This window comes from Mastigoproctus giganteus, chromosome 8 (assembly GCF_048544385.1).
Source record: "Mastigoproctus giganteus isolate SK-2022 chromosome 8, ASM4854438v1, whole genome shotgun sequence".
Taxonomy (NCBI): domain Eukaryota; kingdom Metazoa; phylum Arthropoda; class Arachnida; order Uropygi; family Thelyphonidae; genus Mastigoproctus; species Mastigoproctus giganteus.
This window is the reverse complement of record NC_143582.1, coordinates 173363311-173379165: the sequence shown is the minus strand read 5'-3', so window position 1 is coordinate 173379165 and position 15855 is coordinate 173363311. Positions and strand designations below refer to the sequence as shown.

Genomic DNA, 15855 nt, shown 5'->3' with positions numbered 1-15855 from the left:
TGTAAGCAGCAGTATCCATGATTCACAAAAGCTCTTTCCTTAACAGGATTTTGCTGATTTCCTGTTTTTATTTGCCCACTTTCAGTGACAACAATCTTGAGACTAACTTTAAATACTCATAGCTCTGAAATGCTTGTGAATGGGATACATGTTCATATGCAAACATTTTCAACTGAAAATCACTTGATTAACAATCTGCTGAAGTTTGACTGTTGTTCCACGGAATAACCTTTATATATAGCTGAATAGTGCGTGCAGGTAAAATGCATTGTTTGATGTAACAGGAATTATGATTCACCTTGGTCATATTATCAGTTATGTTATAAATATTGTTTTCTTTAGGCCTTTTTCATTTTGGGAGGTTCCTTGCTTTCAGAAGGAGGTGAGTGGACTTTATTAAACATATCACAAACTAGGAAATGTTTATTCATTTGATTGCACACTGCACAAAAGTGGGAGTCAGATGAGTTATATAAATCAATCATCTGATTTTAATTCAGATGTGTTATATAAATAAATCATCTGATTTTAATTCAGGTGCATTATATAAATCAATATACCTGAGACTATTGAATCAGATTCATATACTTAAGTCTGCATTGATAAATTACCCAGAAATTATTCTTTTTGGAGATGACTTTATTACTTGTTTATCCTAAATTTGTGATATAATAATAATGTAAGAGAAATCCTTATTTATACCCCCAGCTGGCATCAAAAGATGTCTTTGAAACAGCAAAATCAATCACAATCTTATTATGTTTGATTGATTGTCATCATCTGATATTATCTTATGAAGTAACTGGATCTTTCCCTGATGGCATAAAAAGTGCTGAAATATGTTGAGTGGCAAGGTAAAGTGATATCTTCCCTATTTGGCAGTATGTGTAATGTAAGTATTGTATATAAATATATGACTTACAGGTAGGCTGTGAGAAACTTCTTGAAATAGTTTAGATGGATCACATTGTAGCTCCATTGGTAGTTGTGTGAATTTGCATACAAGAAATCATGTGAACTTTGTAGAACATTTTTTCTCTGTTCAGTACAGACTTCTTCAATTTGTAATTGAGAAACTGTGCTTTAAAATTACCATAGAAAGCATTGAATAATTTCTAAGTGAACAGAATGGTTTTAAGTGTTAAGTGAAAGGGAATTAGCAAAAAAAGGGGAGTGGGGATTCAAAATTACCCTCAGGTGACCAACAGTTGCTTAAAAAGGTTGAGGAGTGCTGCTTTATTTAAGTTGTTGCTGTACGATGCTGTTGATTTGATTTTGCTGATTTTTAAAACATGACATTTGATGTTCACTATGATTAAAAAAAATCAACTTTTTTTTTGGCCTACATAGTAAATATTACACAAGGTCCTATAGCATGAAGTCCAGTTATCTCTAATTTTAATAATGTAATGTAATAAAGAAATAATAGGTTTATTATATTCTTTCTTCTTTGAAAATAAAGAAACTATTTTTTTTTTTAAAAAGCAGCTATTATTTTGGAATTTTTATTTATTCTTTCTTGGACAGTATAATTCCTTTTGGCTGATGCAAGTCCTTTCTAAAATATTTAGATTTTAGCAAATTGGAAAATGTGAATGTTTCTACTTGAATATAGGTTTTAATTTTGCTGTAAAAGCAGACATATTAAATATTTCTTTAGTTATTTTTTTTATTTTTATTTTTTTTTTTTAATTAAGAAATTTGTATAACTTAAAAATGTGGGTCACTCATATTACCATCATGTAAATACATCTGAAAGAACAGTTGTTAATGCTCCTGATCTATTCAGTACAAAGTTATCTAGTGAGTATGGGCTTGGCACATCCAAGGTCCTGACCTGGATATCATCATTCTTCTCTTTCTTGGTGATTCCCTTCTACTTCTGATTCTCTCTCTCAGGATAATTCAGAAATTTTTTTTTGGCTGCTGCAGCATAAGCCTCAGGCTTCCTTGCACCATATGGCTAATAATAATAATAATAAAGTGTGTTAAATATATAGCCCAACTCTGTGATTGTCAACCTGTTTTGATCACAGATCACTATTTTGTTTGTACAAAACATAATTGGTCTGTTCAAACTTTTGAATCAAAATAAAAAATCAAACATATATTTATTTAAATTATATTTAATTAGCAAGTCAGCCAGATTATGATAATGAACCACATATTAATCTTTGGGACATTAGTTACTGACCACTGGTTTAAATAATTGTTCATGCAGATTGGAATTGAGTGCATTCAAGTAAAATATTTCTGTGATATATAGTAAATTTTTATGTGCACTATCCTTGAATTGTGATGAAAGTTATCCTTATTCACTTAAAGAAAAATAGTTTCGTGTAATTGATTTCTTTATTCTCTCTATACAGGGTGTTTCAGTTAAACGTTCCAGAACTTCTAAGAGGGGTAGGGTACATCCTGACAACTCGAAATCATATAGCAATGTGGGGTCGGAAATGCTTTCCTGAAGCGGTGTTGTACACAGAAGCACCATAAAGAAAAGAGACCGTAAGTGAGAAATCGTTTTAATAATACATGAAAAGAAGCAAAAGGTACATGGATTAAAGTAAGTGTTCGAAGTTTCTTCCACGGGCTACAATGCACGCCTCACATCTCCGACGCATGGACATCCGAACATTCTGGAATACTCCAGGCGAATTTCGAATTTCTTCGGCAGCTACTGCGATTCTTGCAACCAGCTCCTCAGCATTGTCAACAGGGGTGTCATAAACTAGCGATTTCATATGACCCCAGAAATAAAAATCAAGACATGATAGGTCGGGTGACCGAGCAGGCCAACGCACGGGACCACCACGTCCGATCCACTGTTGACCAAATGTGACATCCAGGTAGTTACGAACATCTCCGCTATAATGGGCAGGGGCTCCATCGTGTTGGAACCACATTGCCTGTTGCGTCGATGCAGAAATCTGTTCATCTCTCAAAAGTTGTGGCAATACTTGCTGCAGAAAGATCAACTAGATAGGTCCGGTTAGACGACACGGTAACAGGTAAGGTCCGATGAGGTGATCTCCCATAATACCGGCCCATACATTGACCGAAAATCGAATCTGTGCTGCACGACGTCGTATTGCATGCGGGTTCTCGACCGCCCAGATATGGTCGTTATTCGTGTTGAAAACGGCTTCCCTTGTGAAGGATGCCTCATCGGAAAACAACACTTCAGCAGGAAAAAGGGGATTTGTAGCACATTTTCCAAGGTACCACTGTGCGAAAGCAATACGAGGTGCATAATCCTCCGGTTGCTGTGTCTGGACACGCTGCACGTGAAACGGATGCATGTCCTGTTCTCGGAGAATCCTCCAGACGCTGCAATGGGAAACCCCGACTGCGTTTGCTAGACTTCGTGTACTCGTTCTTGGATTCCCCTGTACATGCTGCAGCACATTCTGTTCGACGGCTGGAGTCCGTGCTGTTCTTACCCTGTCCCTGTCAGCTCTTTCAAATGAACCTCTCTCAGCTAACCTCTGGTGCAGTCTTGCAAAGAAATTATGACTGGGAATACGCCTCGTCGGATATCGTTCCGCGTACAAACGCTGTGCGGCTGGCCCACTACAATTTGCAGCCCCGTACGCCAAATGCATATCGGCTAACTCTGCGTTCGTGTAATCATCCATCCTACTAACTTGGCGTTCTTGTTCAAGAAATTCGAAATTCGCCTGGAGTATTCCAGAATGTTCGGATGTCCATGCGTCGGAGATGTGAGGCGTGCATTGTAGCCCGTGGAAGAAACTTCGAACACTTACTTTAATCCATGTACCTTTTGCTTCTTTTCATGTATTATTAAAACGATTTCTCACTTACGGTCTCTTTTCTTTATGGTGCTTCTGTGTACAACACCGCTTCAGGAAAGCATTTCCGACCCCACATTGCTATATGATTTCGAGTTGTCAGGATGTACCCTACCCCTCTTAGAAGTTCTGAAACGTTTAACTGAAACACCCTGTATATTTCTTGTATCTACTAGACCGTGTGGAGATCTCACCATTTGTGGCTTTTCCATTAACATTTTTGATTATTGATGGAAAATTATTTGAGATGATACCTAGTCCATCTTTCCATGTGGGATCTTGACTTTGTTATTCATGGATGTGTTTATCTCATAAATGCTGGTCATGCAAACCGTAATGCACATGGAGATTGCTGCTAAAGAATCCAGACACATATATATGCCATTTAGTGTGTGTGTGTGTGTGTTGCAAATTACATTCATTTCATTTTGTGCTGAAACACAAATAACATAGGCATACATTGTCATCCATTTTTCTCCATAACATGCAGATTCTTTGTAAAACATTGTACCCATTTGTTATTATTATTACAAGGTTGATGCTCTGGTTATTAACTGTTCTGGTATGATCATATTTCACTACACATTCCCAGAATGTGCAGCTAGATATGATGTTAGTGTATAAGTGGACAGCAAACTGCTAGGAAGTGTGTTGTTTGCTTTTGTGGCATTTTAGTTCATATAGAAAACATATGTTCAGTAAATTTCAAAAATTAGGATATAAAATGAGCTTGAATAAACTTCTGGCACTCGCACAGACTTTTCCAGAAAATCTTGGTTTAATTGGTGAGCAACAAAGCAAGTGATTCCACTAATATATAAAGAAAATGGAAAGAGAATACCAAGAAAGTGTAACACAAACGTATTGTTGGCAGATTATTGTTGATCTTTGAAAAGGAAGACATTTGCTATGTTGAAAAAAAAAACACAAAACATTCATTAAAATAAAAAATAAAAAAAACCTAGAATTTATTCCAAGAAATCTGGTGAATCTTCCTAAACACTCACTTATGTTGAGTGTTTAATATTCTTTTGTTTTCTTCACTTGAATAGATTTTGTCCATTTTATTATAGAAAAAGTACACAAATTATCATTTAGATAAAATAAATAAAATTTACAGATCCTGGATATAATGTGCTCTTTGCACAGGATATCTAAGATCAACCAAGTTCATCTGTTCATCTCTTTGATCTAGGCAGCTGTTCTCAAAATTTTTGGTCTCAGAACCCTTTTACACTCTTAAAAACTATTGAGCACCCCAAAGTCTTGATATAATGCCTTAGTATTATTATGAAAATAGTTTTGATCTTGGGGATCCCCAGGGGTCCAGGACCACACTTTGAGAACCACTGGTCTAGGATATGATCTTAGGCCCTTCTTGGACTTGAAGCTTACCACATCAAGGTGTTCACAAACAATAGGCCCTTCCCTCGGTTTTAAATTAGAAATGTCTATAGAACCATCCTTAATGTTTGATCTCTTCTCTTACAGAAAAGAAACCTCCCTTCCTGCTCATAACACTACCTTACTGCCTTGGATGGGGTGGAAAATTCTTTAGGATCATGAAAAAGCTTAATGTGCAAGTATTTTTCATAGGCAATAAAAAGCTCAAGCAGATCCTGTGAAGCTCTTTCCTACTATCATCTAGAATCCCAGGTGAAGCTAGCCAGGTATTCTGCCAGTTTAAAGGAGTCCAAGCACTGGATAATTTACCTCTGTCTGCCTTGCTTTGGACCAGATTTATGGATGATCTCTTCATTGTCTGGAGCCATGGGAAGACTCCAAAATATTTCTGTGCCTTCCTGAACCACAGGACAGTATAGTATCATCTCTTCACTAGGAAACTGAAATCGAACCTACTGTTCCTTGATGTATAAATCACTGTTTCTGACAACAAACTTAACAGTACAATACACAGAAAACAGACAGACTAGGAGGGGAGAGTTGATTATTAAAATGTTGGGCAAAGGTAAAGAAAGCCTGCACGAGAAACATGCAAAAGTTTGATGAAATTTACCGGTAAAAGTACTTTGCGATAACGGCATTTGTATTGTTGTTCGCTCAGTAAACATACAGTGGGTGTTATCGGTCAGGAGTAGAAATTGAATCCCATGGGAGATTGAAACCCTTCTGAAGTGGAGGGGGTAACCTGACCTTTTTTCTTTAGAATCACTGGTTAACTAGTGGATAAATTGTTTTTTAAGAAAAACAAAAAGGCAAAGGAAGCCCACACGAGAAGCACGGCAAACTTCCAAAAGGTTTTCTGGTGAAACTACGTTATGAACATTTTTTATGACGCCAGAACTTCCAATATGACTGTTTGTGATTCAATTAGTGATTCTAAAGAAAAAAGGTCAGGTTACCCCCCTGCACTTCAGGAGGGTTTCAAGCTCCCATGGGATTCAACTTCTACTCCAGACCAATAACACCCACTGTCTGTTTACTGAGCAAGCAACAATACAAATGCCGTTACGGCAAAGTACCTTTACCAGTAAATTTCATCGAACTTTTGCATGCTTCTGATGCAGGTGTTCTTTACCTTAGCCAAATGTTGTTTTATAATCCTACTGAAAAAGTTTTCCATAGAGAGAGAGAGAGAGAGATGCTGCAATAAGTTTGTTGTATATGTTGAAGTGCACCCTGAAAATAATCTCATAGCTACGTAAGTCAGAATGATGTTGCAATTCTGACTTGTGCTCCACTAGAATTAAACACCATATCAAAAAAAAAGTGATGTACTTTGAAAGAGGAATGATAATAGACCACTAGTTAGGATAGCAAGAAGTTGCACAGGATAGTAGGAAGTTTTTACCATTTCTGGATATGATCCAGAATTGCACTAAGGAGAGTGAAGTTTGTTCCCATTTTTATTGCACATATGTTCAAAACAGTTTACAAAATTAATTCCTGTGGAAGTTGAGCTACAGCATCCTTTTACAGTGATGTTGGATAAAACTCTGTGTGACTAGGATTATTATCAGTAATCAAAATTGCCATAAAAATGACCTAAGTTGTTCATTTAGTGATGTGGTAAATGGTGAAAATCTAAGAAGTGTGTGTTGACAGCGTAATAAGGACAAAAATTTTATTGAAATACAGCAAGCATCACAAAACATCTGAAAATTTTGTTTTCCTTTAAGAAATTGACTGATTAAACTTTGGCAGGTTAAAGTGCCTTGATTTTCACTATTTGCTAAAGTTTTAGCAGTCAAAATGAATGTACAGGTTACTCTTGTTATAGATTGAATCCTTTCATTTCTGTACTGGATGAAGGCATCTGTGAATTAGTTGATAACATCACATGCCTGTTGCTTGGGGGATAAGCTTAGTAATCTGATAGCTACATTATTATAAACTTCAAAGGTGCAAGTATTTCATTTTATATATCTGTTTTGTTTTGGTTTTATGTTAATTAAATTTTGCATATTCACATAAAAATATACCTATCAAATCTAGTCAATTCAAAATCATGATTAATAGTTGCTTTTTTTTTAATTACATTCATTATGTTTTTGCACCAAAAACAAGTAGGTTGTGAGAAAGTGTATTGTGTTGTAAATTGCATGTATTCTGTGGCTGGTTTTCCTGTTTTTCTGGATGAAAACTAGCTTTTGGGGAAGGGGTGAAATTCTTACCAGAATCTGACCAACTCTGCCAAGATATGAAAAGTTCATAAAAATTCCTTGTGTCTTGTGATCCAAATGTAGGTCTTTCCGTGTGTAATAAAGGAATTTATGTATGTACGTAAATTCCTTTATTTTCCGTAATAATTGCAGAACAATTACAGTGTCAGAGGACAGCAGTAATAATCACTGTGCCAGCTGCAAGGATTTAACACTGAGTAATAAAGAAAGTTAGCATCACATGCCTGTTATCTAAATACAAGGTATGCTGCAAAAGTTCAATGACTTATTTATTTATTTAATAATTAGTGATTTGATTTGTGCAATTTCTTTTGTGTATTCATGAAGCAGACTCAGTTTCCTAATTCCATACAAATTCTTGCCCATTCATTTCTGTCAAAAGTTGTGTATTGACTTGTTTTGGTCAGTATTAGTATGGTATTATTAAATGCTGACATTCATCTTCAGCAATAATAGTAGTAATGAAGGCATTATCATTAAGTGAAGCTTGCAGGCCAGCTTATATTACAAACAGTTTTCTTTAATTTTATTTATTTATTTTTTTTTTCAAATGCTTAATAAAAATTTGATAAAAACAGCTTTTGTTGATGTTCGGTTTGCCTGCTATTATCCAGCAATCATTTTGTAAAAACTCCTGGATGCTGTCAACATTTTCATCTGAATATGGAGCCTGACCAGGGATCATCAACATCTCCCTTTCCATCATAAGTAAATATTCACTTGTTGCATGTCAATTCCCATGCAACACAAATATAATACTGACCAGAACAGACCAGCATGAGGACAGGGAAGCTGTAACAGGAGTGAATGTTTGAATTTTCATGAAAGTAGAGAACTGAGTCAGCCTCACATACATATAAAATAAATTACACGATTAGCAACTAATATAAAAAATAATTGAAAGCAAGCTTTAGCATAACAAACATTGATAAACAGTGAAAGGGAAAAAAAGAACAAAGGAAAGCTTATGGGCAATTCTTAATTCCCCTATTAGACATAATTGTACATAGGCTTAAAAAGATCATGTGCTTTTAGTCTGCTTGTAAATCTTTTGACACAAAAATTGTTTCTAGGACTTTTTGGTTTTTGTTTTTTTTTTTTTTTTTTTTCTTTCTAACAAGGCAGGACCCAAAACAGTATATTTTTCTTTGCATGATCACTCTTCTTCGGTGAGGTAAAGAAAGGAGAAAAACTGGAAAAAACTAGAAATCACATCTATATGTTTCTTTGCAGGAACACTCTTAGTGGCCTTTAATGAGATAAAGAAAGGAGCAAAACGAAGTGGAATGAATGTGAAAGAATACAGTAAGTAAGAGAAATTATTTTATTTATTTATTTATTTTTCATTTGCATTATAAAGTTTTTTTTTTTTTTATATTTTCCAACAGTTTGTAAGGGAAAGATTCCATACCACAATAATTAGATATAATATCCCTAAACTGCAAGGCGCCTCCATAGCCAGGTGGGAAGGAGCAGCAGTGCGTAGCACATGCTTCTGCATGTGCTACGCACATGCAGAAGCCCTAAACTGCAAATGATATACACAGTTAAAATTTTCAAGAATTCCTATATTACATTTCTATATTACATTTCTATATTTTTTGGATGTATTTCTTTCTTTTTTTTCCCCCCTTTTATTTTGTAGCAGCAAGCTGTTGCATAACCCTTTAAGTATTAATGATTGTGATCATGTTCTTCACAAGATTCACAGAAATAGGCAATGCACCTACTATATTCTCACATTTTTAGTTAGTTCTTATATGCTTTTTTACTGATGGAAATAATTTTCTGTTTAAAATAATAATGTCAGACTGTTCTTCCAAAAGAAATTGCTTACAGAAATAAAATTTTATTGATATAAAGATACTGATAAAAACGATGAAAATATTTCTTAGATTATTGTTATTTTAGATAATATATTGTAGAAACTCAAGGTGAAAAAAAAAAAGTTGAAATAAATGACTAAAAGAAAATTATTCAGATAGCTTCCAATCTCCTTTCTCAGAAAAATCTGATTGTATATTTTTATTGCATTATCCAGATGGTTGGGGGAATTTTGTGTAAATTATTTTTTTATTGTTTCTTTTTTTTTCCTTTCTTTATATCAGAAACAAAATAAAAAAGGAAAAAATTATCAGAAATTCTACATAATTCTTAAGCACATTAAAATATGTTTAAAGTGCCTATTATTGTCACCATGTCCATCTGTCCACATTTAAACTCGACTCCCAGCGGTTAGATATTCATAAAATTTTATATTGCCTCTTTTAGAACAATTTTTCAAGCTTTCCCAGATTTTGAAATCAAACCAATAGTAATCCAACAATTATTATTTCCTTTTTCTTTTTCAAAAATATCATATATATGTTATGATATGTGCAGGGCTTTCCAATAGTAATGCTCGATTTTTGTAACGCAATAAAACAAATTGTGAGAGTGATAGTGATCTATTTTTATTTTTATTATGAAGTATATGTGTTAACATTATGTTTTAAAAATTATATCAGATAAATGTCCGCCGTGGCTTTGTCTGGTTTGGTTAATCCTGGATACCCAATTGGTGATGACGTTATCGCATAAAAGTGGCTCAATTTCAGCAATAACGCACCTAATGTTGGCCTTTAAGGCGGCAACCGTCCGTGGTTTGTTAGCATAGACTTTGGATTTTAGAAAGCCCCAGAGAAAAAAATCCAGTGGCGTTAGGTCGCAGGATCTGGGCGGCCAATTAACGTCACCATTTTGCGATATAACGGAACCTTCAAATTTCTCATGCAATAGTGTTACTGTATCACGTGCCGTATGGCACGTAGCACCGTCTTGCTGAAACCAAATGTTTGTTAGATCGATTCCATCCACTGCAGGCCAAAAAAAATCTCTTATCATAGCCCTGTATCGCTCACCGTTGACCGTAAGTGCCACTTCTTCTTCGTTTTCGAAAAAATACGGACCGATTATTCCGCCGGACCAAAGTGTACACCATACCGTAACTTTTTCGGAATGTAGTGGGACCTCATGAATCTCCCGTGGGTTTTCGTCGCTCCAAATTCGGCAATTTTGCTTGTTAACAAAGCCACTTAACCAGAAATGAGCCTCGTCACTAAACATTATTTTTCGCCCAAAATCAGGATCGACCTCCAACTGCTCTAGCGCCCAATCAGCGAATGCACGCCGCTGCGCATGATCGTTGGGCTTTAGTTGTTGGGTTAATTGCACTTTATAAGGGTGAAGCCCTAAGTCCTTATGCAGGATTCGCCAAGTTGTCGTCGAAGACAGGCCAAGTTCTTGAGCCCGACGCGGAATGGACTGTTGCGGATTCTCACGCACACTTTCCCGGACTGCAGCAATATTTTCAACGGATCTTGCGTTTCACTGACGTACAGGCACTTTCAGATTTGCCACAGACCCAGTTGCTTCGAATTTGTTTATTAAACGGCGAATTGTGGATTCTGAAGGACGTTCGTCGACACCATAAACTGCACGGAGTGCACGAAACGTTTGACGAATAGAACATTGGTTTTGATAATAATTTTTTACAATTTCGACTCGTTGCTCAGTCGTGTAACGCTCCATAATAAAATGCAGAGACTAACTGAATACGGCTACCAAAGATACCACCTGTGTGACTGTCGACTTCGTCATGCGCTGTTGCCAAACATCGAGCGTTACTATGTGAAAACCCTTTATATGTATTTCATACATATACATATCACATGCATATTATTGCCATGTTCTGATTGGAGGAATAGGTGGCATATGAACAAAAATGAAATGGTTCTTGCAGAAAAGTTGTTGCTTTTTGCTTATTTTATATATATATATACTGGGTTTTTAAATTAAAGTATCCCTATGTAGAGGGCTCTGGAGGGTTCTGAGGCTCGTACTGAAGAGAAATTTGGGCAACAGGTACAATAAAGAATGCGCTTGTCATTTATTGGAAAAAAAAAATTAGTTACAAAATTTTTCGATATGTGGTGCTGTGACAATACAAATCACTTTAACAATGCTACAATTGTTCAATGTGTCCTCTATTTTGGTCAACATCAGTTTCCATTCGAAGAACAGCATTTTCTACAGCATAATGTAACATGTCAACTGGAATAGCCAGCACATGATGTCTAATGCTGTCCTTCGGATCTGCCAGAGTTTGATATCCTTCCTGATACACCTCTGATTCTTCAAAAAACCCCACAACCAGAAGTTGCATGGAGTTGAGGTCCAGCGATCAGGGTGGCCAAGATGTCTGTAAACAACAGCTGATGACCCATTTGTCTATAAAGCGTTGCCTTAGCAATCTTTGAACACAGTGGCGGATGTGGGGGTGGGGCACCATCTTGCATGAATATGGTATCCTGAAAGCACCCACATTGTTGCAGCACTGGTATTGTGAAATTTGCCAACATTTCATAATATCGCTGTCCAGTGACGGAACAGATGCAAGGTCCAGTCAGTGTTACCTGTTCAAAAAAATGGCCCAATCATGAATGTGGCCATAAATTCACACCAAACTGTCACTTTTAGAGAATGCAACAGGACCTATTGGATAACTTGAGGGTTTTCTGTTGCCCGAATGTGACAGTTGTGAGTATTCACTTGTCCATTTAAGCAGAAGTGGACTTCATCACTCCAAAGGATGTTCCACGGCCAAGTGATATCCACTGTCATTTGGGCCAAAAACTGAAGTGTGTATGTGAAACGAATATCTGTATCGCCATGCTTCAGCTGCTGTAGCATGGGCATCTTGTAAGGATAGTACTGCAACACCTGACGCATTACTAGCCTTACAGTGGAATATGGCATGTCCACTTCACAAGAAACAGCTGGTACACTTGTGCTACCAAATGGAGATTGACTTGATAAATCCACGGCAGCCATAGCCACATCTTCAACACAAGAGGAGTCCACTCATTTTTGACCTCTACCTGGTTGAACACCAAGATGTCCTGCCACTTCAAATTTTGCAATCATTTTGCGGACAGCACAAACAGTCATAGGTCCACGTGGGCCTTATGTGCTTCTGATGCTGGAATTCTCTGATAGCTGCAGCTGCATTGTTGCTGTTCTGATAGTACAGCTTCACTAATAGCGCCTTTTCCTGCAACATTGTTGGCATTGTTGCTATAGTGCAGACAAACATCGATTGCATGATTTTGAAGAGAGTGCTTTGCTTTTATACAGTAAAATAACTTATGATTATGAAAATAGCGTAAGTTATTTGCATAATTGTAACTAAGATAGTTATGTGCCATACAGTGACAAATTTTGTAACTAATTTTTTTTTTCCCAATAAACGGTGAGCACATTCTTTATTGTAACTTTTGTTCAAATTTCTCTTCAGTACGAGCCTTAGAACTCGCTCCAGAGCTCTCTACATAGGGATACTTTAATTTTAACAACCTTGTATATAAATCATGAATTCTTACTAAAAATATAAGACACTGCATACTAACTTTTTATTATTAATATTATTATTATTCTTTCTCTTCTCCTAAGTGATTTTTCCCATCCTGCAATGGTATTGGTACCAGGTGCATGGGGTGGTTATGTCCAGTTATTATTATTGTCATGGAATTCCCTGACTATTCCGCAGGTGTTCAGGATTGTGGCTTTCTGGAGTTCCATGTAAGTGTTCTCTGCAAGGCCTATTGCTGCTAGGTTCTTAGGAAGGTCATTTGGCGCCATGCTGGTGGTTGACACAGTGATTGGGGTGGTCATTACTTTTTCCTTATGCTACATTTCTTTTTTCTTCTTGTCTTAGCTCTGTGTACTTGTTGATCTTTTCCTTGGAGCTTTTCTTCAAGTCACTGGTGTTCAGTACTGCTATGTCAATCAAGTAAGTAGCCATTTCCTTCTTGTCAGTGAGAGTTGTCTGGCCTGTTATGTGGAATTGTCTTGATATATTATTATGGTATGATCCCAGTATAGTTTATGAGTAGGTGTCTCTGGTACAGCCTGAGGTTTAGCATTAGTAGAGGCATGCGATGCAACAAAGCAAACTTATGCAGCATCAGCCTTAAATTTATTTAGGCTATCAACTTCCACAACAAAAGATGTCTGATCCACCAATCAGCTACCCGCTGGCTAAAGGCAAATTTCTGCACATCTATTCTACAACTGTCTTTCCTCAGTTTGAAACTGTGCCCCCTCAGGTTCTTAGTCTGAGCAAGAGGAAGAATCCCATCAGCATTCAGCTTGCTCAACCCATTCAAGGCCTTATACACCTCAGTCAGATCACCTTGCAAGTGCCTACTCTCCAAGCACTGCAGTTTGCAGAACTTAGGCCTTTCTTGGTAAGAGCACCCCTTTGTTCTCCTACCAGTCTTGTTGCCCTTCTTTGTACTCATTCTAGTAACTCTACATCTTTTCTAAAATGAGTCCTCCAGACCTGTACACAGTACTCTAGGTCTGGCCTAACCATTGCCTTGTATAATGGGATGATCACCTCCCTGTCCCTGGTAGCAAAATTCCTATATATCATTGAAAAGACTCCATGACCAGCCCTGGCAACCCATTTGCACTGCTCAGTGAACTTCATATTTTACTGCACAATTACCTCCAGGTTTTTTTTCACTTTCCACTTCCCTAAGTGTAGTACCACACAGTTGGTACGTTTCTCTTCGATTATTGTTACCCATATGCAATACTTTGCATTTGTCAATGTTAAACTTCAGTTGCCACTTCTCGGCCCATTTGCTCAACTAATCTAGATCCAGTTGGAGTAGCATACTGTCTTTACTGTCATTAACAACCCTGCCAACCTTTGTATCATCTGCAGACTTGGACATTAAACCTGATATACCTTCATTAATATCATTGATAAATGTACAAAATGAGCCCAACACCGCATCCTGAGGAACTCCGCTTTGTCCATGAAGAGCAGTGTTCATTGATTACCACTCTCTGTCATCTCCCACTCAAAAATCCCTTTATCCATTGTAGCAATTTACCCTCAATGCCATACCTCTCCAATTTGTACAGCAGTCTTCCATGTGCAACAGTATCAAAAGCTTTCCTGAAATCCAAGTATATGATATCAAAATTATTTTAGGCATTCAGTTCCTTTGTGATCACATCATAGTATCCAATCAAATTGGTCAGACAAGACCTCTCTTTAACAAACCCATGCTGTGTCTTAACTATTACTGCAGTCTTGATGATCTTGCAATGCTTCTTTAACCAGTATTCCATTATTTTCCCCAGAACACAAGTTAAACTGACAGGTCTGTAGTTACTTTTGTTACCTTTTGAATCCCCTTTGTGAATTGGTGATACATTTTCACACCTCCAGTCCATGGGGACCTCCCCTGAATCCAGGAAGCTCTCGAAATTAGGGCTAAGGGTTTGTTTACTTCCTTTGCTGCCTCCTTTAATATAACTGGATAGATCCCATCCACCCCAGGTGCCTTTCTTATGTTTAACTTCAACAATTTCTCCTCCACTTTGCTCTCAGTTATTACAAAATCACTTAGCTCCGTGTTAGTGTTTGATAAACTTCTGGCATTCCCCTCATTGAATAACTCCTCGTGTGAATGTAGAAGCAGAATACTCATTCAGTTTATCAGCTAACTGAGCATGATCATCAATAGTCAACTCACCTATGTTAAGTGGTCCAATCTGATTCATCCCCTTCCTTCTAGAGTTTACTAAGTAAAGAACTCTTTGCTGTTTTTCTTTGCATCCTTTACCAAAAATTTCTCGTAATCTGCCTTCGCCTGCCTGACCTCCTTTGTGACTTGATTACAGACTAGTTTATATCTGCCATAGCGTTCTGTGTCACCTGATACTTTACATGCATCCCATACATTTTTCTTCTCTGCCACGAGCCTCATTAATTCATCTGACATCCATTTAGGACTAAACCTTGAACTGTATTTCTTAGTTGGAATGGAAAGCCTAGTAGCCTCCAAAATTAAGTTCCTGAAGGCTTCCCATTTAGAATTCAACATTGGTAACATCATCAGTTGATCCCACTGTACAGAATTTAAAAACTGTCTAAGACCCCTGTAATCACCTTTACGAAAGTAAAAGCCCTTCCCTTTAGCCTTGATGGTAGTTACATCTTTAAGTAATTCCCACATCAGTACATTGTGATCACTGTCACCCATGGTTCCTTTATCTGCAAATTCTTAATACATGAATAATCACTGCTGATGATCAGATCAAGTGTATTACTCCCTCTGGTTGCCTCCCAAACATGTTGCTGTAGAAAACTGTCATCCAATAAACCCACAAAAGTCCTGCTAGTATGCAAGTGACCAGCCCACAAATTCCAGTTAATATCTAGAAAGTTAAAATCCCTCATTATAAGACATTCTGATTTACCGGCTCACTCTATTTCTCTGCACAATTGCTCATTATACTAATCAGATTCATTAGGCCTATAACACACACCTACTCTCATT

At 37.0% G+C, this 15855-nt stretch overlaps 1 protein-coding gene across 1 annotated transcript in view; it reads left to right on the top strand.

Annotated features, from left to right (window-relative positions):
* ZnT49B (solute carrier family 30 member 9) overlaps positions 1-15855 on the top strand; it is a 168165-nt gene that overhangs the window by 123980 nt on the left and 28330 nt on the right. The window contains exons 12-13 of the mRNA XM_090379907.1: positions 343-382; positions 8690-8761. Of these exons, the coding sequence (XP_090236033.1) occupies positions 343-382; positions 8690-8761 (112 nt within the window). The remainder of the gene's footprint in view (positions 1-342; positions 383-8689; positions 8762-15855) is intronic.